Below are 27,998 nucleotides of genomic sequence, written 5' to 3'. Positions count from 1 at the left end.
TGTTTGTGGTCTCGAGGCCAGGTGTGCCTGACTCCAGTGTCCACACACTTCCTCCCATGCCTGGAAGAAGAAGGGGTCACAGATGTGGACAGGGAGCCTGGCTTCTTCTGACTGATGGTCAGGATCCATGTGCTCAATAGACGCATTTCATCATTGTGGTCTCAGGCGGTCAGCGGTGAAGCGCTGGCAAGAAGCAGAGCTTACAAACAAACAAAAACCTGTTGTCTTTTGTCTAGTTTTTTATTTGAACATCAAATAGGTTGAGAAAATTGTTTACAGGTGCTTGAGCATCCCATGGATTCTTTTCTTTTTAAAAGTGCAAAAGAGGTTTACAAGTGTGTTTCATTAAACAAAGCAAAGCTGCAAACGAAACAGAATCACATCAGTAATAGAATGCATCGGCATAAGGGCGTATTAATCCATCCAAAACAGTTTGGCATTTGAGCCTTTCCCCATAAGACAAGAGCTCTACACTGAAGAGTGTGTAGTGCACAAAAAAGCATTGTTTGTAAGTCATGAGAGAACATAAACTGGCATAATGTCACGTATGAATTCAAGTCTCTGTAACCAATGACCTCTCTGTGAATGCAAAGGGGTCCGTGTCTCAGGCACCTGCTCATGGGGCTTCGTGCTGTCTCCAGGGTACACAGCTATGTGGAAACACACTCAACATGGGTTTGGAACATGGCAGCATTTACACATATTAAAAGTTCAGGCACATTTGGATGAAAAAAAAAAGAATAGAAATTTTTCTTGAATATCTAAAAGACAGTGCAAAAATTGAAGTGCCATAATGGAGGCAGCAGTTACTTAGAAAACAATTGAAAATGACTTAGAAAGAGGCCACTCTCGCTTTAATCCAAAGGGAAAAGAAATGCAGTCAGAAACAGAGTCGTCAGACTAATGAGAGGATGGGTGTTTGGAGCCACAGTAGAATTCATTTGCTGCAGCCGAGGGTGATATGTTTTCGGGGAGTTCACCTAAGGAAGTGGGCAGTGTGATCTGGTCATCTGCCCAACGCTTGCCTTCCTAACCTAGTGCATGACTCTCTCTGCCTTTACTAACCAGTTTCCCAAAGCAGATTTGCCTTGAATGTTAGACATGACGATGACCCAAGTGATCATCCCCAGGGTACGTGGTCCGTCTCAAGAGTTGGCGTGAGATTTGAAATAGGACAAGATTTGGAATGGGTTCCATGTAGGGGTGCTCTAAACCAATAGCCTACGTCAATGGCCATTTCAATGTGTCAGATGAGAACCCATGGACGCAACTGAAAGCAAATTCTCAGCAAGTCCCTTATCTGCTCAGCCCCCAAAAGGCATGGGATATTGGCATGGTTAAACATACGGTGTCAACAGGGAAATCTACTCACAGACTACACTTCCTTAGGGATTTTGCAACCCACATGGGATCTTCTCTTTGGATGAACTAGCCTCTCTGATTGTGCGTGAGGCATTACAGAATCAGGACCGCAAGCCGAGAGTTCGGCAGTGGCCAAAAGAAACAGACCGCTGTCCGTGCCTCAGGCTGTACTGTGGGTGTCGCCTGCTCTTCCCTGGAACACGAGCTGTCATTTTAGCAATGGCTGCCAGATAGAGTTAGTTATTTGTGGTTTCTAGGGCAGAAGTCTGAACCCCGGTGCATACCCCAGACAGCAGTATTGACCTGACTCACCATGCTTTCCAGCTTCTTATTACTGTATTTCCCATTCTCCAAATTCCTGAACCCACTTGCCCACAGTACCCCCAGCCCAGGCCAATCATGTCTTTTAAACTCTAAACTGCCTCGTGGTGAGGGGGTAACACAGCATGCTCCCTGCACCCAATAGCAACATTCGCCGCAAAGCGTCAGCTGCCCATTAGTGGCACTTCAAATGAGAATAAAAAGAGATTTCTAAAATTATTTGAGACTCCTGGGCTAACATTCCAGCCATCTGGTATTCTCTGCCCATTTCAAATGTAGTAGTACCTTAACATGATTACAAACGACATTTGATGAATAATGTAAAACCCTCCACTGTAGTATTGTTTGGATTTAGCTGGTATTATATCATCTATAGTCCTAATTTTTTTGTTTGTTTTTATTTTTTTAAAAGAAAATCTAAGTATAAACATTAAAAAGAACCCACTGACCCATTAGCTACAGTCCAAAAATATTACTACTAATAGTTTGGTAAAGCAAAATTAGCTGCCCTGAATAAATTTTCCTTTTCAGGCATAATCTCTGCTACATAAGATTGTCTATCATTCAATATCCAACAATAGGCATCTGGATTAGTGCTGTTTTGTCTACTGTGGATACAGAAGTTGATATGAAATGTGATCTTCATTTAAATGAATAAATCACCAGGCCTTAGGCGTCAATGACTACTTACAGAAAAACTGAATATGTTTGTTGGTTTTGCATGTTAACCCAGTCAAATCAAATCCAGAACAGAAGTACTACATTCAGTTGTCTGATAAACAAGCATTGCAATTTCAAAAATATATATATTATACTATATAAGGTGCTTATTAAACAAAACAACAAAGGAATTATGTACTAAACATATTCTTAATGATGACACATAAAACTGCCCCCAAATTTAGATGCACATGTATGGAAAAATCTTTTTTTTTTCGGTCCCTCCCTGGGTCCCAGTCCTTTGGCGACCACTGGCTGGGCCATTAGAAAGGAGTGAAATCCACTCTGTGAAACAGGCATCCCCGGAGACGCCCTGGGAGCTTGGCTGGGTTATTGGCCGACACATCACCTCCCGTGGGATTCTAATGACAGACAGGGAGGTCACGGCAGAAACCAAACTTGCTTTTCAGCTGAGAAGAGGAAACCCATAATTGCTCTCTGCAAGCAAGGGTCCTGGGGAAGGCTGCTCTTGGCTGGGGTGAGACTTCCTTTTTTCGTCTCTAGTCAATAGGTTCCTGGGGTTCAATTCTCACCTCACTCTCCTGGCTTGTGGAGTTTAATGAAATGAGCTCTCGGGGCAGTTCCCCACTTCCCAGGCCCTTCTGTTTAGATGATCTCTCAGTCACTAAGGGCACGTGTAGTCTGAGCAAGCCCAGGCGCCTGAATAGGGGGTGCTCCTCTCCTCGCCCACCCCCCCTCACACCCACCGTGGCTTCAGAATGTGCTGGGCCAACTACTGGGATGCAGCTGCCCCTGCTGCTGCTTCCAATCAGGGCCCTGCGGGAAGTAAAGACAAGGAGGCCAGCCCCCGAGTCCCAGGGCAGCCACAGCGCAGTGTGGCAAGGCCACTCAGCCTCACAGTGTCACCCAGTGTCTACCCTGCTCTCCTCGCTGTGCTCTGGCGCCGACACTCGTGCACATGTACTCATGTAGCCCAGTGCCCCGGGGCTCACAGTGTCACCTGGGTGCCCACCCCTTTCAAGCGATTTTGGTCATCGGCTGGGCACTACGCATGACTAGTTCCACCTTCCAAGGAAATTACGTGCCAGGAAGAGCCCAGGAGAGCGCCCTCGCGGCAAGTGTGGGGCCACAGCACAGCAGGTCCGCGAGTCCTGCAGGGAGAGGGCTCTCTTTTATAAAACAAAGAGGAAAAACCCAGAATGTGCCCCTCACCGGCGGCCCTGCAGGTGACTTAACTGGGATCAGCTTGCTGTTTCCCACAGGCCCAGGGGAAGCCAGGCTTCACCGGACCCGGGGTGCTCTCGGAAGCCAATGGGAGAGCGCGGCCAACCGGAAGGTCAGCGTGTGACGCTGACAGTGAGGGGGCCTCCCTTCCCTGGTGCGTCTTGTATTCCTATAGGGGAAGTGAGCAGACAATCACCGAACCGGCAGCTACAGCCAAGCAACAGAGCAGAAGCTTGAAGGTGTTACTTTAATCAAAAGGTACATGACTATAGGAATACAAGAGGATGCTAAAGAAACCCTCCATCTAGCTTTCTCCAAGTCGGCAGTTAAAGGAGCCACTTCCAATGCTTCCCCGTGGCTTAGATTCATTAAAAAGTGCTTTGCAGAGGAGCAGCGTCCACTCCCCGGGCCTGGCTCTTGGTAAGTAGCTTCAGTGCACACGCATCGGAGCCCCAGCTCGGAGGCCGAGTTCAGTCACGACCAGCTCCAGGAATCCTCATGCTTAGCAACGTAGCGAAGGGAGAAGGACAGCTCTCACCAAGAAGTTAGCCCTGGAATCCCTCTGGCTGTTCCCGAAAGAAGGCGTGCCACTAAGGACTGAGCAAGCAGACGAAAGGCCACTCGGGGTAGGAAGCCGTGGTGGTGGGTGCAAGCCGGAGTGTGTTCAGGAGCAGGGTTTTGCTATGGTGGTGTATGACGTGGGGAGAACGCTGCGGGGATTCTCAGACACTCGGGGGGTGGGGAGCCCTCAGACCGTGTTGGGGAAACCCTCTGCCTCCCCACTGATGTAATACGTTGGCAGGGAATGTGGTAAAGTTGGGCCCGTGGTGGCCATCTGGCCCTGGTGCGGCTCCTCCATGGGGGCGGCCCCGCGGCTGGCCGGGGCGTGCAGGCGGTGGGCATCCAGCATCTCCAGCAGCAGGTCGTACAGGGGCACCACGTTCTTGCACTTCATGTTGTACAGGTGCTCCATGCCTTTGTTACTGCAGGTGGAGGCGTGGGGGGGGGGGGCAGACACAGAGAGAGGATGCGTCAGACCATCGCAAACCCCAGGCCCTGACACTCCCAGACAGCCACAGTGAACACTCCGAACACACGTGCCCATCGCTCTTCCCATTTAAAGAGCCATTTGGGGGGTTTGCTGTGCAGGCGGCCTCCTCCCGCGGACTCGAATGCGGGTCTAGTCCAGGGATGGCGAACTTTTTGAGCTCGGCGTGTCAGCATTTTGAAAAACCCTAACTGAACTCTGGTGCCGTGTCACATGTAGAAATTTTTTGATCTTTGCAACCATAGTAAAACAAAGACTTATGTTTTTGATATTTATTTTATATATTTAAATGCCATTTAGCAAAGAAAAATCAACCAAAAAAATGAGTTCGCGTGTCACCTCTGACACGGGCGTCATAGGTTCGCCATCCCTGGCCGCAATACATCTCAACAGAGAACCGATGAGAGGGATATACAGCCCAGCCGGAGGGACTTTTGTAAAATGTGGAAGACAGTTCAAGAAGGTCTCTTGCTTCAAACTTTCAAAGGGCTTTCCACTTAACTCAGAATAACATCTGCATGTCTTCCCATGCTCTACAAGGCGTCACTGAAGTGGCTGCCCCCACCTCCCAGCGCTCCTCCCGCTCCTCCCGCCTCTCTCCCCACCCTGGGTTCCTGCTGGCCGCTGAAGAAACTGAGCGCTTTTCCTTCCAGACTCAGGGTGCCTGCACCTGCTGTCCTGCTGCCCCAAGTGCACGGCCCCGACCTTCCAACCCACCTCCTCAGAAAGGCCACGGCCTCGGCCCCTGCAGCCCCAGCCATCCCCTGTGACGTTACTCTCTGTTCCCACCTGAAATTCTTCTTTTCACGTATGTCTGTATTTATATTTATCCTTGACCCCCCCACGCACACACACTCATCAACATACACACCGCAAGTTCCAGGAGGGGCAGCAATTTGCCCATCCTATAGGCCTACAACTGTGCCGAGAACGTGGTAAATGTCCGGAAACTAGGGAGTTGATGGACGTAGGGAAATGCAGGTACCTCGCATTTCTCCTTTACCACGCTCTCCTCTGTCCTCCTCCACCAGCCCCACTCTGCTCTGTCTCCACCACGCTACCAGGAAAGAAATAGAACAGCTATTATCTATCTTGAAATTTTAAAAACACAGCATGAGTAGACAGGACCTAGAGAATGTTCTAGAATATATTTGCACTTTTAGTAGGGGAAAGGTCAACACCAGTTGGAGACCTGCCCTGCCATGAAAACACAGCATTCAAGCTATTCGGGCCTTAAAACACAACCACTGAAATCATGGGTTTAAGAGGCATCTGCTTGTTTTGTTGTTGTTGCTGTTTGTTTTCATTTAAAATGCCCTTAAAGTGAAATGTCCCCCGGCTCGTGCAACCTAATGAATCACATTTACAATGAGATGAAATCTAGTGTCAAATTCTCTGAGTACAAATATATGGCTGGGCCCAAGCTTAACAAAACAGAGTTCTGAGATTTGAATAGATTGTAACGGGGAGCCAAAGTATTAGTGTGCGTGTGTGTGTGTGTGTGTGTGTGTGTGTGTGAGAGAGAGAGAGAGAGAGAGAGAGAGAGAGAGAGAGAGAGAGGAAGAGAGGGAGAGAGAGAGAGAGAGAGAGAGAGAGAGAGAGAGGAAGAGAGAGAGAGAGAGAGAGAGAGAGAGAGGAAGAGAGAGAGAGAGAGGAAGAGAGAGAGAGAGGGAGGGAGAGAGAGAGAGAGAGAGAGAGAGAGAGAGAGAGAGAGAGAGAGAGAATGCTCAAAGCTTTCAGCAGAATAGCAACTTCTCGCCACGTTTCACATAATTCAAAAAGCTCTGGAGAGCTCTTGCTGCTGTTCCCTTATCCACACCAGCCAAGGCAGCACATTGAGTGCAGGTGTATCTGTTATTAACTAATTAGGTTTGCTAATGCTGAAAAGCTATCAATAGATTTGAAAATTCAGCAATTCCTACCAACAAATAAAAATCTTCATCTATGCCACATGGTTGCTACAACACGTTTGAAATTCCTAGCTCAGACTGAAAACTAATACATTTCTTCAAGGAGAAGGTAAGAAATTTAGTAGAAGATTATGTTATTCTGGCACATTCCCCCCTCCCCTCTTTGTAATATCCATCCAAGAAAACAGATGGCAAAGGTTTGGAAATGTGGATTCCAAATGCAGTCACCTACTCTACCTGACCAAGGTGAGTCCTTCACCTGTGACACAGGGATTTGGGGGGAAATTCCTGAAAACAGGGACTGCAATCGCTGTCTTGCAAACTTTGTCAAGTGGAAGCTATTATTTGGAAATTTCAAATTCATAGGGTAGGGGAAATACTCAAGTAACTTTTTCTTTTATTTATTCACTCAGTAATAATGCTGTGAGCATATACGACGTATATATAAGACTTCATATAGAGCACTGTGGAGGATACAAAAAAGGAAAGATATATTTATTTTCTCAAGAAGCTAACACTTTGCAAAGTTGTCTCCAGGGAAGTGGCACCTGGGACTTTAAGGGACAAACTTCTTGTCATTTGATTCAGTCTCAAGGTGCGAAAGCCCCTTCAAATTTAACCTGTCCCTTTTCAGGCACTCAGCCCTTCCCTCGTAGCCACTAAGAAAAGAAATCTCTCTCTCATTCCTGAGGTTCTGCTGTGAGCCCAAGGTCACACATGGCTACCTGTCCCCCTCCTGTCATCACTTCACCTCATTGCTGTGGAGTGAAAAATCCACCACTTTCTTCATCTCTTCCCTACAGGGCACGGTTTTTGTTGTTTGTTTGTTTTTCCATGAGAACAGTATCCACTAAGCCTCTGACCAGCCAATTTACATGCCTATTTAGAATGGAAATGAGACCACTTTCATGTTGTGTAACTGAGAGGCCCTTTTTTTCTCAGGTAAGATCCTTCCTTAGCTCTAGTAGGAAATATTTATTGCATAGTTACAACGGGCCAAGCCCTATGCTAGGTGGTATTGGATACACAGGGTACACAAGAGGGATAGTGATAGCTACCTCACAACATTACAGTCTAATGGGGAAGAAAGATAATACAATGGCCAATGACAACCAGGAAGAACAGATTAAGTCCCACCTAGACCTTAAGGGTCAGGAGATGCTTCCTACAAGGAGTGATATCTAAGAGATATCTAAGAGAGTTAGCATTCTCTTCGGAAATATGCACTCCCTGCACCATGTGTCCATGATCTTGACTTTGGGCTTCCTCATGTGACTTGCTTGGCCAATAGAATGTTAGTAGGTGTGACTTAATTAAAAGACTAACATGCACTTGTCCAACCTGACTGGCTTTCTTACGCCTCTGCCATTTCTAAGAAAATAATATGTCCAGCTAACCTGTGGGAACAGGAGGCTAAGGAACAGAGGCACCTGGCCAACCTGCAGGCCTGCAGCCTGAAGCCATCTCCCAGCTGTGCCCAGCCTCCATCAGCTGACTCACAGATGCCTGAGGGAGCCCAGCAGAGATAAACAGAGCTGCCCAGCCAATATGCAGCCTGAAGTAGACCCCCCCATGACTCACAGAACAGCTGTTTATGGCTACAGCTCAGACTATGAGGAAGCCCTACAAAGTGAAGTAGGGACTAGAGCATAAAAAAGTAACATACGCAAAATAAAGAGATTTCTACTTTTATCTGAAAGCAATGGGAAGCCATTTCATGGCTTTAAGTAAGGAAACGACATGATCAGATTTGCTATTAGGATGGTCACTCTTCATCATGGAGAATGAATTTGAACAGATCAAGATTGGAGGCAGGGAGAAGTGTTAGGTGGCTGGTGCAGAAACTCAGAAGGAAATGATGGTGACTTGCACTAGGGTAATGGCAGTGGAGGTGACAAGAAGAGATTTGAGAGGGATGGAGGTGTCAACATTGACCCTCCATGAGGCAACTGGGCACAGAGTCTCTTGTTCAGGATTTCTAAGTGAAGTACGGAGAGTGTGATGCAGGAACCACAGTGGACACGCCCAGTGCCTTCAGAGGATGGGCGCCCTCAAAGACTTCCCTTGATTAGGTGGGACAACGTGAATGACCACAATTGCCCTCTTCCCCCAACATGCACACTGCATACTCTCCCCCTTGTAAGACCTTGCACATGCTTCAAATTGAATGTAAATATCACTCTGTCTGTGAAGCCTTCTCTTACACTTGCCCTATGCCCCAAACAGGTTTGAAGCCTCCTTCTTCTATCCTCCCAAAGCATTTACGCTTATTACATGCCAAAAACTGTTCCAAGTGTGCTGTCCACATCCAGGTCCCAGCCCTTCCTGGGGCATCTGTAATGTATAGTTGGGGGGTTTGTTTCCTTTATGTCTGTCCTATGGAAATCCAGGGGTGGCTCACCTCATGTGCCTGATGTGGGAGAGGATGAGGAGGAGCTGGGCCAGGCGCCGGTGCTGCTGCTGCAGAGTCAGGCCTGCCTTGGCCATCAGATGGATCAAGGTGTCCGTGATCTTGTCCAGGACACGGTGGATATGGTCCTTCTCTTCCAGAGACTTCAGAGTGCTGGACAGAAATGTGTACACTCCTGAATATACAGAGAGAGAGAGCGTGAGAGAGAGAGAAACTCATACCGGATGAAATCCAGGAGCTTGACGGTGTGCATGGGACATAATACTGAGTCAGCACCTTTCCCTCCCACGGCAAGGGGACATAATACTGAGTCAGCACCTTTCCCTCCCACGGCAAGGGGGAAGTTTGAACCCATTTGACCCAAGCAACTATATAAAATTCCTACTGTGAGCCAGTTTCCAAGGTTTGTCATTGAGAGTCCCAGGAGAAGCACTATTAGCCTTGGGGACCTGATGGTTCCTCTAGCCACCCATCTCTCACAGCTTTGACCCCAACACAAACTATGCCATTAATACTGCCCATGACCCCGTGGGAGGGGCATCCCTTTTCTAATGAAGAAACCAAGGGCAGAGAGATGCACTAACCAAGATAACAAGCAAAGCTGTGAATGAAGCCCAACAAGCTGACTCCACTTCTTCTCATTATAACGGAGATGCTCAGGAGACATGTGACCTCTTGATTTGCTAAGTGATTTACAGGTAATATTTCCAGGTAGCACTTAACTTGCTGTTACGTTTCAGGTCAGGTTTAGGGCCCACTGCTTTTCATCCTCAGATGAAAGGTTTATGATGGATGGTGAGGACGGTGGCAAATGCTGTTTTTCACTGCCAGGCATGTTTTCCTTTCCCCTCTGTGCCTTTCTTCTGTCACTAGATCCTCCTCCCTGGGCCACACATGGACTCATCCAATCAGGCCACTCTAGTCTTTTGGACTCACAGCCCTGCCTCACAGCGTCCACATACAACTCCAGAATTGTATGTGGATGTTGTGAGACTGAAATTCTTTCCTCTAGGGTTGCTGAACTGGGAGGACGAGATTATGGGACTGTTATGTAGTGGCATCTTCCTATAGCACATGGAGCTCCTGTCTGCAGAATAGAACATTCCAACAACATGCAGAGGTGGGAGTTGGTGGAAGGAGGGGGCATCCTGCTTCCAGTTATATAGACCTGCTTCTTGTATTTCTTTTTAATCTGACCTTGGAGCTTTCATAGTATCCTCTCTAACACATGAATCCATAAAGTCCTTTTGTGCTTAAGGTACTGTGAGTCACCTGCAAAGGAAAGAACCCTGACTATTCAACTAAGTTGTGAGCTCAGCCCAAGGACCAGAAGAAGGAGATTGGTAAAGAGATGGGATGTATGAGATCGGGAGGCGGTCAGGATGGGTCAGTCTTATCTTGGGAACACAGGATAGATTTTCTATCAAGTAAATACTCCAGAATAAGCTCCATTCTTCGTAATGATACCATCTTGCAGGAAGTAGACGCAATATTTTTTTCGGTCTTATTTCTATTCAGTCCCATGGCCTCTCATAAATAGATTTCTTCTCCCCCCTCCCTGTCCTCCCTAGTACCTTCAAGTTAAGCCTCCCAAATTCATCATCCCCTGACTTTGTACTGGTAATGTGGGGATGAGTTATGGCTCACACGGCAGCTGGAGGTTGGGAATGGGAAAAACTCTTACACAGAGGAACTCATAGTAAACAGAGTTGTAACTGCCCAGAATGGAAAATGGCTAAGCTTTAAACAAATGCAACAACAACAAAATCAGAATGGTCAGGATCTTGGCTTACATGCAGATGAATAGAATAATGTAGCTTTTGGTACCAAGAGGCACTTTGATCCAAAGCAAAGAGAACACAGAATGAGTAAGCAGCCGACACGCAGTGGGATAGGAAGGAAATTACTGGATTACTTCACTTATGTTCCATGCAGACTGTTGATAGAGAAAGAATGTGTCCATTAAAAAAAAAACAACACAAAAAACCCGGCAGATGTCCAGAAGCCTTAGATTGGCCCAGATGTAACGGATGGCAGGGAACGTGTGCACCACTGGTTTAGGGGTCCGGGGTGGCCTCCGCTAAGTCCCCATGACCATGCCTCTCACCTCACTCTAGGTCATCACACACATTCTAGCCTCGCGCCTCTCAGAGGCCCCACATCTGGCTGGATATCCTGGGAACTTGCCCAGGCCACAGACCTGAGTTCATCCAACTTAGATGATGCATTTTCTACCAATTCCCTTTTTTATTACCACCCAGGATGCTGGCTTTATGCACCAATAATCCCATTCTTCTTCAAGGAGCAAACTGTTTTGATGTCCCTGACTGGGGAGGTACAGCACTTGGCCTTCCTACTCATGAACACAGGATTAGAGCAGAATGTGCTAGAATCTCAGAGGTCTCGAAGCCAGCATTACACTGTGCCCTTTGCAAGGGAGGTAGGAGCCTTGGCATTCAGACTCCAGGGTGTGAAGTGTCCTCTGGGGCTGTTGGTCCCCACTCTTCCTCAACGTGCACGCATGAACAGCACGTAGATCCTTCCCTTCAGCACGCTGTCATGGAGAACCTACTGCATGCACACATTGTGTTACACGACAAAGGTTCCAAGCCTTATTTTCTTCCAAAGGTTAATGTCTGAAGTGCAGATATTGCCTGTAGAGAAAGAATTTTCTTCACAACGACTCTTGGGAGGCAAGCCATTCTCAGAACAAGCCTGCTTTCTAGTAGAGTTTTGGCACCAATACAGCTTGTTGTCAGCAAATGCTTCCTAGCTGAGCAAATACACTTAGAAATAGAAATACAGTCCTATCAAAATGCCAATAATTGACAACCGCAGCCAACACATCCTTTTTGGGCTACTGTGGCCAAACACGGACCATGTGTGTTGCCTGTTGCCCCTAAAGGGCCCTTTGAAAGAAAGAACAGAAACCCAAATTCCCAGAATACTTCAGGTGCTTTGGCAAGAGCAGAAAGGAGCTGGTGGTCAATCCCACATCCCAGCTGGTCTCTGCCACCCTGGACGGCTGTGCCACTGTTCCCAGAATCACAGAGCCAAGGTCAGACCCCGAAGACCTTCAGAAACGTTCTTGTGACAAGGCAAACTTTTGCAACTCTTGAGGTTGCTCCAAATCCCAAAGATGAAAAAAAAACCCCACAATCTGTGTGTCATTGTCCAGTCTTCAAGTGCTGTTGGCAGATCTGAGCTACTACATAGTCTGAACCTTGCAGCCGGTATTGGGAATTGTAGGAAGAGTCTGTGGAGAAGTCTGGTGGCAGCAAGGAATGGGGCAGCGAGACTGTTGAAACATCCCCATGTGTGAGATTTCAGTTCAATTTTGCTCACTCTCTTGGTCTCACTGACTCCTCTCACTCTACTTAGACACTCTCTTCCTTCTTCCTTTTGCTCTCTGCTCTACAGGAACCCCTTCTCTGCCCCTCATCACTCTTCCAAGTAAGAGAGTCTTCCAGAAGTTGGAGGAATGCAGGCATAAACAGTGCAGTGCACAAATGAACCTAGTGTGCCTGGAAGGAAGCATAAGATAGCCAGGGGTGTCCAGCAGGCCCTGCCCTTGACCTCCACTGGGAGGCACATTGAGCTGCTCCTAGAGAGGTGAGGACAGCCAGATGCTTGAGGACAAATTCTTCAAGAAGCCCACACTGGTTCTTTCCAAGAGGAGGACTGTGACTGCGGACCAGGGGAGTCCTTCAGTCCGTGGCAGCTAGACCAGAATAAAAGGAAATGGCTCAGAGGGAAAAATAGCGAAGAAAGCTCAAGTCCACAGCTGTCATCGGTCTGGGCCAGAAAGCTGTCACTCAGCTGGGGTAAAAAGGAACTTCTCATCCTGTTCACCCAGTAATTAATGGGCAGGTCTACCTCTCAGGTTTTCTGCTGCGAATTGCTTCCATAACCAAATAGGGTGTTTGCTCAGAAAGGCCTTCGAGGTTGCCAGTTCAATACGCAGCATGTTTGTTTTGTGCTTCATATGTGACTGCTGTTCTTCCTGGGGATGGTACTGGTCCTGTAGGGGTTCAAACAGTTCACGGTCGCCACAGCCACTTAGTGGGAGAGGTTGTGCTGGGGTCCTGCGATGTGCAGGACAGTTCCAACCAGTGAAATGAAAGATTTTTTTACTGAATGTCCTGCCGAATCAACCCTACTACAAGCAAAAACCTGTAGTGAAAAGTTTTTGAAAAGCTTTTAACAAGGCTGTACACAAAAGACCCAGCATGCAAGATGGCTATAGAGAGGGAAGCTTAAATGGAACACATTTGTTCAAAATTTAGTAATTTATTAACTTTCTGTAGCCTGCCAATTGAATGTATTGCATAAGCATTCCCACTATGCACTTAGTTGAAGTGATTTCAGTGCAGTTGTACTATAAAAGCAACACGCACGGCTGCAAATACATAGAAGAGATGTAAGGCTCTTCTAAACAAAATTAGAATCAACTATTATCCAGTTGTAGATATCAATGAAATATTGTGTTGTCTCCCATGTGCTTTTAAATAATTTTATAGCATAAGAATCCACTTTGCAAAAACTACATATTAAATTGTTTGGGGGTTCTTGTCTTCCTGCCTTCTGCCACTTCTTGATCATTCTTATATCATTGTGTGTGTTTTCTAATCCATCATCACTTCTCCAATATTTATCTTAAGGATATGCCTTTTATAAGTTCCAGAAAATGAATATTTGCCTTGGATGTCATGGGTTATTAAGATAGAATCTATGTTTCTATATACTTCAGCACTTCCTCATCCTGTATCCCCACAAAGGGAATTAGTTTGACAATACACATACTAAAGCCCAGCTCATGTGCAAAATTATCCTTTTATTTATTTATATTATTCTTTGACAGTCTAGGTTTTATTGACATTTCATTACTGAATCAATCTAATTTCTTTCTCACTTCTTATCCTATCTAATAATAGAGAAAGATGGTAATTGACCATACCTTTGCTATGCCTCCCATTGGCTAATCAGTGTGATATGCAAATTAACCGCCAACAAAGATGGTGGTTAATTTGCATATACCGGCTGGGAGCGAAGACTGAAGACACTGTAGAAGGAAGCCAAACAATGGAGCCAAGGTAGCGGAGACAGCAGGAGAGAAGCGGCAGAGATGGGGCAGGGGCGGGGGGGGGGGGGTAGGAGTGGCAGAGAAGGGTGGGGTAGGAGCTGCAGACGGGAGCGAAGCCCTATTCTAGCAGGAATCTTCCTGCAGACGGGCCTCTAGTCATATATAAATAAGTTTTGGTTAGTTTTTAGTTTTCTTATTCAGGTAATCCATCTCTACTGCGGCTTTCTCATATGCCTATACTTATTGCACAGAAAAACTCCTGGTCATCTTCTTATATCCAAACATTCACTAGAAATGTAAGCATTTTACTACTTTCTTATGTTTTATTTTTTGCCATAGTCAAGCCTGGGCATCTCAATGAAATACACATTTTATTTTAAATTAATATTTTTTTTTGGTACAATATTTATGAAATTATATTGATTAAAAAAAACTATGTGCATAGGTAAACTATTATATATTTATTTCATGATACTCAAAGGGATATGTAAGTTTCATTAGGCTAGTATTATTTGCTGACAAATCTAAGAGATTTTTCTCTAAGATTTATGATCCTCAAATGTGGTTGTCTCTCAGATCCTCTTCTGGCATTCTAACCAAACCTACTGACTGGCAACCAAACTTACTGACTGGCAGGCTAAGTGCTTTAAAAAGAACTCTCCATTGAGGAGTCTGATGCACATCTAGGATCATGAATCACATGACTACCATGGTGTCTTTACATCTGGCCACTAAAATGTAAACTCTTGAGAACACGGACTGTATTGTCTTTCTGTGAAAAGTGTCTTAGCATGATGCAAAACTACTCTGAGGATGTCTTCTACATGCATTTCCTCACCCGTGTGGTCCTCCATGCTTTCTCCCCCTTCCTGCTGGCTGGTTAGCATGGAAGACCTGGAAAGCCACCCAAGAAGATCCCAGAGCCCTCATCAGCCTGCGTCCCTGAATGACCACATGGAAGAGGCACTGACACTAAGCTGTTTATGCACCCAGCATTGTTGAGTGAACAGGAAATCAACCTCTATGTGTTTGAGCTGTTATACATTTTGAAGCTTATTTTTATTGAAGTTGTCTTACTTTAATGCCAAATATGAAAGATTTTAAGATTTGTTGATTGAATAAAAGGATAAATTTGTATAAGAGAAGAGATAGTCACAGGGATATTTGTGTGCCTCCTTTGTTGCAATTTTCCACATTTCTAAGGCCTTAGGTTGCATAGTTTACTTAGAAGTTATTTTCCTTCCCAGATTTTAAGATTGTCACATTTTGATCTAGATTCTAGAACCACCTCACATCCCCTGTCATGTTAACCATTTATTCTAAACACTAACATACTTCATAGCAACTGATACATTAAAGAACCCATCAAAGAGCCCAGGACGTGGGAATGTTTAGTCAGTCATGACTCAAAGATGCAGTTCCCATCATGCAGAGGATTTCAAAGAGATTGTTCTATACTATGCAGGAACTGACTTCTCATTTCACGAATCAAATGAAATGAGTCTTGCTTTGAGCGCTATTTACCCGTAGATAGGAAACTTCCATTCTTCTACTGATGCGTGATTATTTACCTGGAAAGTGAAGAACCTGTCCATAACCCGATCCTGCACGTTGTTTACTGTTCCACTGGTATTTGTAAGATCTCAGACTCTTCCAAGTCCCCTTCTGAGTGGTCTCAGAGGGACAGGGATCCCAGAGACGGTAAGAGTTCTTGCCAGAACCCTACACGGGAACATGGTGGTCCTGTTTGTTGGGCTTCACTATATACCCATGAGCACCCTCTTGGCACAGATGAGTATGAAATCATCTGCTAATGATTCAGTGACATTTATCAATTTAGTATAATTTTTAATGAAATCTGCTGGATGTTCCAGGAGATAAATACTCTGTACATCAATACACTCAAACTGACTCAAAGGACAAATCTCTTAGTGATGATTTCAGGTCGTGAAACTGACAAACTAATTCAAATGACTTGAGAAGAAACTGAAATGGGCACTTTAAAAAAATAACTTAAGTGGCAGCCATCTATCTCACTTTTATATATGAAACTGCAGTTTTTAATTTTGGTAAAAAAAAAATAGTATCCTAGCCTTTTACCTTTTAGGATAAAAACATTATGAATGCATATTTTGCTCAGGAGAGTTATTTTTATTAGTTATATCTGTAATATATTTTAAAAAATCAGCCAGGGTTTTGATTTTCCAACTAGTATGGTTCTGAGGTCAAGAAGAAGACATTTTAAAGATACATCAATGGGAAATGTGTGGCTTGTCTATTACAGAGGAGTCTGTTCACACGTTTTTATGTGAAGCTCCTAGTCCCAGGGAGCTGGCCTGGCCTCAGGAGATCTTAAGGATTGCATTTGTTCCAGAAAAGGCAGGCTGAAACAGCGCGGGCGAGTTCACCTTCCTGAACCTCACTTTTTCTTGCCTGGCATTTCAAGGACAACAGAGCAACAGCACAGAGCAGGAAGCAGCTCTTACACTTTGGGGCAGGTTGTATTTTTCTGAGATGACAAGATTTTCCATCCAACATGCATCTCTACATCTACACTCCTCCCTGGTATGTGGGTGGATCTGTGACTGATTTGTAGTTAAAAGAGAGAGAGAGAGAGAGAGAGAGAGAGAGAGAGAGAGAGAGAGAGAGACCCAGATAATGTGACTCCATGGTTGAGTGTCAACCTATGAACCTAGAGGTCATTCCATTACAGGTCAGGGCACATGCCCAGTTGCGGGCTCAATCCCCAATGCAGGGGGCAGCTGATCAATGATTTTCGCTCATCATTGATGTTTCTATCTCTCCCTCTCCCTTCCTCTCTGAAATCAATAATATATATATATATATATATATATATATATATATATATATATATATTTAAAAAGAGGCTAAAAGTGATGCTTCTCGGCTTCTAAGGACCTGCCACACAAAGTCATGCAGCTTCTGCCTTGTCAGCTGGCACCTGCTTCCGGAGCCCTTCATGCCTTCTAAGAGGGAGAGTGTGCCAGGCTGTGTGGCAGCCCAGGCCACATGGATAGGCCACACCCGAGCACCCCAACTGGTGTCCCAGTTAACAGCCAGCATCCATAGCCAGCATGTAAATAAAGACGCTTCAAGGTGACTCCAGCTCATGATGATCAAATTATCCCTCATTGATAAGTCTCCCTGTCTGAGGGCCCAGACACTGTGGGGAAGACACAAGCCATCCCCTCTGTTCCTTATCCCAATTCATGACCAATAGAGTCCAAACCTTTTTGTAAGTATTGTGGTGATTGATTACACAGCAGCCGTGAGCAGAACACCTGGACATCAGCACCAGATGCTTAGGGAGGAAAATGATCCAGAACAGGCAGATTGGAGATTAGACTCCTGATCTGGTTCATCATGTGGTGAAATCACATTTGGATCCTCCCTGCTCGACATTATGCATGCTACTTGCCTATCGTGCCTTTGCCTGGCCCTTGACCTTCACCCTTGGTGATGCAATGGTAAGGGCTTGAGCTCCTCCTGCCAATACCATGAGTAGTTAACAATTCTCATAGAAGGCCTTTGGCTCTAACCACAGCCTAGCTGATCATCAAAACATATGGCTCTTCCCCTGACTGGCTACCCAAAATATCCGCACTTTCATGCCTTTCTTTTTAATATGTTTTTATTGATTTCAGAGAGACTAAGGGAGAGGGAGAGAGAGAGAGAAACATCAATGATGAGAGAAAATCATTGATCGACTGCCTCCCGCATGCCACCTACTGGGGATGGAACATGCAACACAGTCATGTGCCATGTGCCCTGACCTGGAATCGAACCCTTACCTCCTGGTTCATAGGTCAATGCTCAACCACTGAGCCACACCAGCCAGGCCTGCACTCTCGTTTCTCACTAGAATAAAACATTTTGAATTTTTAGTTGCACAATCCTTATCAATTCTCAGTTGTGAGAAATAGAATTTGTAGAGATTTCCCTAAGGAAGTTTTCGTGTCAAACAATTGGTCTAGTTTATTTTATTTTTATTGCAAGCCTGTGAACTTTATAACAGAATGTGTTTTTCTCTTTACTTTGGCCAAGAAGAGGAAATTTAGAGCCAAATCTGTGGCCCACTCCTAGGAACTGTACAGATGTACTTCTGTGTGCTAATCTGACCCTTGGATTTATTGTTTTATGCATATTATTTTCCCTTTTCGCAGATTTTGTCAATTACTAGTTCACTCCCTTTGCATTGCATAAAATTTAGTAAGCCATTTCAAATCCTTTGTGGAATAGGCAATTGTAAACAAAATAACTAAAAAGACATCCTTCTATTCTCTGGCAAGTCAGTACAGAGTACTAGTGTAAATATAATGTATATTGACATTATATTTGAATGTCTGTTAGACATTCATCTGATTTAACCTCAAACCCAGAAAAAAAATGCCATACTATCTAAGAATGTATAATTGGTCTCCATGCACATGTTCACATCCTTCTGAATTGAATAGCACCACTTAAATCCCCTGTCATGTTCAGCACCTGTCTCTAATAAATGAAGGTTCTTTATTCTGATTTTCATGTTTATCTGCAGAGCCACAAAGTTTCAGATATATTTCTTCCCTTTTTCCTAAATGTAGAGTTGAAATGGCTGATAGCTCTCTCTGGTTATTTTGAAAAAATATAATTAGTGTCAACAATTACTATTTCAGAGAGATAAGTGGGCATGTAGATTATACATATATTCTTTAGATATTTCAGCTCCATCATTTCAAGTAAGCACTACAGTGGAAGAAAATTGCATGAAAAATGTCACACGATTGTGACAAGTTTATCTCATTTTTTCCTTAAGGAGAGAAAGATTTTATTATATTGCAAAAAAGGGATACAGAATTCCAGAACTATGGATTGTAAAGGGGCTTTAAATGCATCTAGTGCAGTGGTTTTCAGACCATTTTGAGAATCCAAACCCCTTTAAAAATGAGGTGAGCCCTAACCGGTTTGGCTCAGTGGATAGAGCATAGGCCTGCAGACTGAAGGGTCCCAGGTTCGATTCCGGTCAAGGGCATGTACCATGGTTGTGGGCACATCCCCAGTAGGGGGTGTGCAGGAGGCAGCTGGTTGATGTTTCTCTTTCATAGATGTTTCTAACTCTCTATCCCTCTCCCTTCCTCTCTGTAAAAAAAAAAAAATCAATAAAATATATATATTTTTAAAAAGGAAGTGAACTCCATGTGCAGCCCTCACACATAAACTGGGCAAAGTCAAACTTTTTTGATTAAAGAAGGAAAAATGGGCTCTAGCTGGTGTGGCTCAGTTGGTTGGGTGTCATTCCTTGCACTGAAAGGTTGCCAGTTCGATTGCTCATCAGGACACATGACCTGAGTATGGGTTCCATCTCGGTAGGAGGCAGATAGGAGGCAGTCAATCAAAGTTTCATTCTCATATCAATGTTTCTCTCTCTCCCACTCCCTTCTTCTCTCTCTAAAAATCAATACAAACATCTTAGAAAAAAGGGGGAGGAGGAATGGGAGTGCCTGGAGCCTGCTCACTTGGCTTCTCCCCCACTGCCCCACGTCCCCATTTTTTGGTGACTCCAAAAAACACAAGCTTTCAGCAGAAGAAGGTTTTAAAAACCATTGCTCTCCAGAAGAGGAGAAGACAAGCCACCCACTGGGAAAAATATTTGCAGAAACACATTTAATAAAGGATCCTTATGCAAAACACAAAGAACTCTCAAAAGTCAACAATAAGGAAGTAAACAACTCAATTAAAAAATGGGCCGAAACCGGTTTGGCTCAGTGGATAGAGCGTCGGCCTGCGGACTGGAGGGTCCCAGGTTCGATTCCGGTCAAGGGCATGTGCCTGGGTTGCAGGCACGTCCCCGGTGGGGGGTGTGCGGGGGGCGGCTGATCGGTGTTTCTCTCTCATCGATGTTTCTGGCTTTCTATCTCTCTCCCTTCCTCTCTGTGAAAAATCAATGAAATATATTTTAAAAAAAAATGGGCAAAAGACCTGAACAGATGCCCTACATATATATCATTTAGAAACTGCAAATTAGAACAACAGTGAGATCCCACAACACACCTACTAGAATGGCCAGAATCTAGAACACGGATAACGCCAAACGCCGGTACGGTTATTGAGAAACAGGAACTCTCATTCACTGCTTGCAGAAATGAAATATTGTACAGCCGCTTCGGAAGACAGTTTGGTAGATTCTTACAAAGCTACACATACTTTTCCCATACGATACAGCCATCATGCTCCTTGGTATTTATCCAAAGGAGATGAAAATGTATGTCCATACTAAAGCCTGCGAATGAATGTTTATATCATCATTTTTTTTTTAAATATTTTATTGATTTTTTTACAGAGAGGAAGAGAGAGTAGAGAGTTAGAAACATTGATGAGAGAAAAACATCAATCAGCTGCCTCCTGCACACCTCCTACTGGGGATGTGCCCGCAACCAAGGTACATGCCCTTGACTGAAATCGAACCTGGGACCTTTCAGTCCGCAGGCCGGCGCTCTATGCACTGAGCCAAACTGGTCAGGGCTATCATTATTTATAATTGCCCAAACTTGGAAGCAACCAACATGTCCTGCAGTAGGTGAATGGATAAGCAAGTGGTATATCCAGACACTGGAATCTCACCCAGCACTAAAAAGAAATGAGCTATCAAACCATCCAAAGACATGGAGAAATCTTCAATGCATATTACTAAGTGAAAGAAGCCAATCTGGAAAAAAACGAAATGAAATACTGTCATGATTCCACCTATATGACCTCCTGGAAGAGAAAACATGATGGAGACAGTAGAAACGATCGGTGGAGGAGGAAAGAATGTATGCGCAGAACAGAGGACTTGGGGGTCAGTGAACCTACTCGGACACTATATGTCATTATATATTTGTCCAAACTCATAGAATGTACAATACGAAGTTACCCTAATGTAAACTAAGGACTTTGGATGACAAGAGATTTTTTAAATGTGGGTTTATTGATTGTAACAAATGTACCGGCCTTAGACATTGGGAGAGGCTGGGCATGTGGGAGCAGGAGGAGATACATGGGGATTCTCTGTACCTTTCACTTCATGTTTCTCTGAACCTAAAACTGCTCTTTGAAAATTACATATATCAATAGGTAAATAAAATTGGAATAAAAATTTTTAATTTAAAAAATATCTACCCCTGCTTATCCACTTCAACGATTGGACTCATTGGGAAAGAGAGGCTCAGAGAGGTTAAGGAACTGGGAGAGTGGATGCTGGAGCTGGGAGGGGTTTCAGGCGGGCAGCCTGGCTGGGCGAGCCTGAGGGCACCCCATGGCCAGTCAATAAGTGGCAGTGCTGGAACCAGAAGCCAAACAGACCCACTCCTGGCCCGATGTTCAAAAGCTCCAGGAAAAACTTCCCAACTTCAAAGTTTGTGAGAAACTACAAGTGCCTGCCAATAGACTCGCCTCCTGAGACATTTGAGAAAACTAACAATTTTCCTGGAATAATTTAGGAGCAATCCAGCTTTTCAAAACAGGGAGCAAGATGGTGTGCAGAGCGGGCGTGCTGGGGTACACACGCCTCTCCTAAGAGTTTCTTTAATTATGAACTTTCACCAAAATGTTAACATGATTACTCTTGTGTGGTGAGATTATGATTCCTTGGAACATTATTTGTCTTGATGTTTTTTCTGTGTTTTCCAAGTTCTCTGACACGGACATGTATGCCTTCATAATTTGGTCAAGGAAAATATTATTAAAAATACAAAGTCAAAGTCCCTTACATTCCTATCATTTCACAAGCTTGTCAATGCCTGCACTGTTGGGGGAAATGCAGTTAGTGAATGGGTATTTCAAGGAATAAGGAGCTACCCCTCTAAGTACAAAACATCAGCTCCAAAGACTGACACGATAGTATCCCCGCAGGACCTGCAGGTTGGATGGGAAGGAAGCACAGTGTTATTTACTAGAAGGTGCTGAGGGCTAGGCTCTCTGTGAAGGTGAAGTTTGCTGTCTCACTCAAAGAGTAGCACTTGTGGTGCCAAGAGAAAGGGCAGAGGCCTCACCTGTCAGGGTGAAAATGAACTTTACACTCCGGGCATCACTCATCACTGTTGTTGATGCCAATTTCAAAGAATAAACAAACGGCTCCTGCTCGTCCCCTCCTGAGGTCATGCTCAGCCCGCCCTGGAGCTGATGGCTGCTCCGAGCTGGACCACGAAGCTCATGTCTGTCTGCTCCCCATTGGGGGACTGTGGGGAATCTGGAGACTAGGCTGCACTTGGCCCTGGGGGCCTCCGTGGCACCAAATGGGGCACTCTTTGAGCCAGGAGCCCCTTGATCACTGGACAAGAGCCAGGATGGAGCGGTGTCGGGGTCACAGGGTAAGCTGCTTCTTCCTAGCTCGTGATTGACTGGGAAAGGGGGTGTCCATCCACACAAAGCCCCAGAGCCCAGAGCGAAGGAAACCATCGGAGGAGCCAGGTGTCCTTCCCTAGGCAAGCTTTTAAAAGAAGGTGCACCTCCAGCCTGTTCAACCTCTCGTCTTTCTTTTTGTAAATATCACTTAAAAAAAAATCAGTGGCAAAGGGCCTAAAGGCAGAAGGTAAGACATAAAGTCACAAAATGCCAGCCCTCTGAGCACCCTGACTGCTTGGAATCAGAGAAGTTCACCAACACAGTGTCTGTACAATTCTGAAAAAGTAAAATTAATATACTAAAATAAAATTCTCAGGTGATAATCTGCTTCAAAAAGGTGAGCTTGGGATGTTGATAATATGATGTTTATAATGTGGCCTGTGTAGAAATTCCTGGCCTTGGATCGTCTGCAGCCGAGAGGCGGGGCGGGGGAGGGGTTGGAGGTGGGGGTGGGGGAAGAAGCTCTCTTCTCTCCCAGACTTGCCAGCAGCACCTCCCTCCCTCGGCCTTCCACTTGGCCTGATAAGGTTGCATGCATGTGAAAGTGTAACCGGGTAGAACTTTCTGGAGCAGTAAGCAATATGTAGCAAGAGCTTTAAAGATATTTCACCCTTTCACCCAGAAAATCTAGAAACATATCCAAAGTAATATCATAAGTGAGCAACAGACCTAGAAGAATGCAAACCAAGCATTTCTAATAATAAATTTAAAAATTGCTTGTGTTTGACAATGTCAGATTTGTTATATACAAGATGTTATACCCTCAAGAATAATTCTGCAGCCAGTTAAAATCTTATTTGTAAAGAAGGTATGTGTGTATCACCTTAATTTAAATGCATAAATATAAATATGAATACATGCACACACAGCATGGGAGGGAAAAGGAAGCAGTACCTAACACGAATCCAGTGTAGGTCTAAGCTGGCATTGTTGTAAGCGCTAGCTCGTTTAACAGGTAGGCATTGCTACATTCTCCATTTCATGGACCAGGAAATAGGTCACAAAGGGTTTAAGCAACTCAGCCAAGTCATACAACTCAAAAGTAGCCGAAAGAATATTTGACCTTGGAACTAGAGGCCCTTGCCCTTAACTCTCACACTTTATTGCAGTAAGATACATCAAAACGTCCACATGGCTGGTTAACTTTGGGTTGTTGCTCATTTCTTTAATAATATGTTTTGTATTCGTAGATGACCTAAATTGCTGTTTGAAATCACAGCTTCATTTGTTAAAAGAATAACTTCGTTTTTGTATCTATGTTTATCTTCAGACCATGAAGTCCTTGAGGTGCTTGCCTTCCTAATCACTCCTAATATTATCACTATTGGCATGACCCCTGGGTGACCTGGATGGAGCAGCCCCTGGGCTCCCAGGGGAAGCCCATGTGCCTCACTTCACTAACCCACAACAGGAACTGCTACTGTCTCCCAGTCACAGATAAGGCCTTAAAGGCAACTTCGCATTCCCAGCACTTACCACAGTGCCTGGAGAGCCGCAAATCCTTACCAAATGGTAGTTAAGCTAACAAATAGTAGCTGAAAAGGCCATGAATGTCACTCAGTTCAGTGGAGTATTACTGTCTTTCTCATCTGCCAGAAGAAAAAATCTAAGAAAGTAGATAGCAAGTAAAAACTTGAGAAAGCAAGGCTACGGCAGCCTCAACCTACTGCAACATAAAAAGCCGCATGCGCCCTCTGGGGGAAAGTGCTGGAGCTGATGCAGTCTCAAGGACACCCTGGCACCGACAGGGACAGGAAGATGTCTGTTTGCCCATCTTGCTTTCAATCCAAGAGCAGTCGGACAGGGCCACCGGGCCACAAGTGAGAGGCCAGGCCCGAAGGTAGGTCTTGCAACCAAGTTCAGGCGTGTTTGTTTTGGACTCAAAACCTCACAGGCCAGTTTGATGTTCCCTTTAAATGTTTCAGGAAACCATACATACTCGTTTACTTGTCCAGTGAGTGTCTTGTGAAGAAAGAAAAACCCGTTAAAAAACAGTATTTTTGTTCACGTCTGAGCTCAAGAAATTGCTGGTATTCTGTTGTTTTCCTCTGGTTTTCTTTGGTTCAAGTGTCAACACACTTTTAAATGACAGTTTAGGATGCCGGGCTCGAGGGCAAAGGAAGGGCACCTAAAGGCCCGTCCAAATATAGGGCCTGAGCGGAGTTCTGGTCTTTTTATTGGAACAGGGAGATCTTGACACCAGCAACTTGGTAGAATATTAGACCACTAAATATTTTCCCTTAAAAAAAAAGAACATACCGTAATGGAAATGTAATATTAGCTTATGTTTTTAAGTTGCCTTATTATGTCATAAAAAACCTATCCAGTTGACAGGACTATTTAGAATTATGATTTCCATTTGAGGAAACTGGTGGAAAGAGGGCCAGTGGCTTGATGAGACCCTGTTAGTTTGGTAATGAAGCCAGAACTTTCTCCCTGACCTGTTTTCTGACTCCAGCTAGTTCCCACTCACCCTTAAGACTCAGCTCATGCACCGGTCCCCATGCAAGGACATATTGTCACGCCTGTGCACACGTTTATCAGCCCTTATCTCATAACATTGAAACAGTTCATTGCCTATGTCCCCTGCCCAACCCAGTGTGTGACAGAGCAAGCGGATCTTATTCATCTGTGTGCCTCCAACGCCAAGCACAGTTCTGGGCATGAGCAGATGTTCCCGCAGTTTTCAGACTGCTTCGTTTTATAATGTACTAGAGGACTATTTAATTTAGCTGAAATTTCATCACGTACACCAGTCGTGTCCAAACTAGGTTCCACAGACTCCTGAAAGTTAAAAAGATTCTCAAAGGTCTTTAAATTGTTTTTTAGAATTATAAAATGTGCTTTTAATGATATCCTTAAAATATCATTAAGACATTAAGATCATGCCCTAACTGGTTTGGCTCAGTGGATAGAGCGTTGGCCTGTGGACTGAAAGGTCCCAGGTTCAACAAGGGCATGTACCTTGGTTGCGGCCACATCCCCAGTGGGGGGTGTGCAGGAGGCAGCCGATCGATATTTCTCTCTCATCGATGTTTCTAACTCTCTTCCTCTCTGTAAAAAATCAATAAAATATATATATATTTTTAAAAAAGACATTAAGATCAGAATGTACTGGATCCGTTGAATCATGGTTCTTAATCCGGATGAGATTTGAGTTTTGGTGGGAGCTTTAAACAAATACTGACATTCAAGCCCTGCTCTGAGCCAATTACATGAGAATCTCTGAAGAAAGTCCCCACAGGGGGATTTTTTTTTCAAAGACCCCCCCCCCCCGCCCCCCCAGCTGATTGAAATGTGTGGAATACTGAGACACACCCATCTCAGTAACTCATATGCCCCTTGTTTCCTATGTAACACATTGCTTATGACTGCCTTAGAATATAATGGTTGTATTTTAAGTATCTCAGATAAATAAGCATAGAACAGAAGCAAATGAAACACATAAATGATGTGCCCTTGCCAGAGCCAGATGACGTCACTGCGTGTTGTGCAAGCAAAGTTTTCATGATTGTTCTGAACACAGGCAAGGGGTGGGAGAACTGAGTCACCCCTACAGCTCCTGGTAGAACAGCGGACCAGGCCTGGTGCTAACAGCAACTCAGCTTCTGCCAACACACTACCACTTTGCCTTTTATTTTTTGGTATTTAATTTGTGAGTTTGTTTTGTGTTTATATAAGCGTTACAAACTTGGAGATTATACTGCGTTATTCATTTGCATAATAAACATGGTTATTCATATTTAAGCAGCATTATAATACAAAGAACATATTAAGTCAGCATTCGGGGAGCCTGGCAGTTTTTCCTTTCTAAAGGGGTCCATACATTATTCAGACTTAAGGATGCCTACTGACATGATTTCTGGGCCTTAGAGAAGGCGGGTCAACATAGCCATTGAATCAAGGACATAGGCTTCCTCCTTGTTCAGTGCTCTTGAAAGCACAAAAGCACAAAAATCTGTTTCTCCCCCTGGGACATCTCAACAAGAACTAACAACTGTTTCTAATATCCTGGATGTTGGAAGAATTTGTAGTTTCCAAGTGACTGCTACCTTTGCCTTCTTCCAGGAATTCACATTAGGACTCCCAAGCCTTCCCCAGGCTACAGGCACTTGGTTGATTTACCAGTTTCTTAGAAACTCTGACAAGATACAGGAACCATTGTCCCCATCTGGGGCCCAAGACTACTCCATTTATAAGAAGGATGTCTTTGTTGTGAAAATGCAATTTCTCATCCCCCAAAGTGAGGAGTGACATCCCCCCTTAGAATTTCCAAGCAGGGATGTATTATCTGCTAAGAAGGACATAGCAATTTTTTTCATAAAGTCAAAAGCCAGGGAGGGTTTTGTATGTCAAGAGCATGAATAAAGCATCTATTATGTGCCAGACACTATATGGCCTTTCTCTCAATAGTCACAATGATTCCATGAGTTGGCATCATTATTTCCATTTCCCACCTGAGGCTCAGGAACACAGCTTATCAGAATACATCACTTTCCCGCCCCCCAGCCGTAGGTGAGTGGCACAGCTGCCTGCCTGATGACAGAGTCCATGCCACAGTCAGTTTTCAGGAAATTAAGGGAGCCCATGGGGTGTGCTCCAGGTTGCCCAGAAGTTAGTAGCAGGGAAAGATTCCTACAGTTGAGTGACGGCCTACAGAACCCAGTCAGCCAGAGAGAAGACAATGAACCACTTAATAACCATGAAGTGCCATTTATCTCAAAATAATAGCAATAAGCAGGCTCCCTGGAGAGGAAGCTTGCATCATAAAGAACTCAAGAGATTAATGCAGTGAAGTCTCCTTCACCGTGACAACAGTGGGCACACCTGTCAATGTGCCTATTTGCAATGTCCAAGGCCTGCTCCTGCCAGAGACCTTTCACCACTGAGATTGAATGATCCTGTTTACAGTCAATATGCTTTCAAAATGTTCTTGTATCTAAATATATGGACTCCAAATCATTATCTTATTTCTAAACTTAAAAATATAAATGCTCTAAACAATATATACTAATAAAAGAGTAATATGCTAACTAGACCAGACATCTTCTGGATGTCCTTCCAGACAAAGCCATGGCAGAGGCAGTTAGGGGCAATCAGACCAGCAGGGGAGGGCAGTTAGGGGTGATCAGGCTGGTAGGGGAGCAGTTAGGGGCATGAGGCCAGCAGGCAGAGGCAATTAGGGGCGATTAGGCAGGCAGGCAAGCAGTTAGGAGGCAGCAGTCCCGATTGCAAGAGAGATGTCCCAGATTGGAGAGGTTGCAGGCTGGGCTGAGAGACACCCCCCCCACACACACACATACACACACATATACACACCGTGCACGAATTTTGTGCACTGGACCTCTAATTGTCTAATAAATAAGAGTACAAAGAATTCAGCTCTGAAGAAAGGAAACATCCATCGTGATGAAAGTTTGTTATAACTTTTTATGAAATAAATGCTTCCCTGGCCAGAGTGGGGCCTCCAGTGCACACATAAAGCAAACGATGTCATCCCCTCCAGCATGCTGTGTTTTGGCAAGCCACCGAGATGACAAGATATGTCATAGAAGCATAGGAACAGAACTAACTGAG

At 44.6% G+C, this 27,998-nt stretch overlaps 1 protein-coding gene across 1 annotated transcript in view; it reads right to left on the bottom strand.

Moving 5' to 3' along the window:
* Nucleotides 1–3,816: 3,816 nt before the first annotated feature.
* Nucleotides 3,817–27,998, bottom strand: part of ESR1 (estrogen receptor 1) — a 210,954-nt gene continuing 186,772 nt past the window's right edge. The window contains exons 7-8 of the mRNA XM_081093679.1: nt 8,948–9,131; nt 3,817–4,571 (exon numbers count right to left, since the gene is read on the bottom strand). Of these exons, the coding sequence (XP_080949805.1) occupies nt 4,337–4,571; nt 8,948–9,131 (419 nt within the window). The 3' untranslated portion in view covers nt 3,817–4,336. The remainder of the gene's footprint in view (nt 4,572–8,947; nt 9,132–27,998) is intronic.

The sequence above is a fragment of the Myotis nattereri genome (assembly GCF_964212035.1).
Source record: "Myotis nattereri genome assembly, chromosome: 6".
NCBI classification, from domain to species: domain Eukaryota; kingdom Metazoa; phylum Chordata; class Mammalia; order Chiroptera; family Vespertilionidae; genus Myotis; species Myotis nattereri.
Note: the sequence above shows the minus strand (reverse complement) of the source record. Positions and strands in the feature narration are given on the sequence as shown.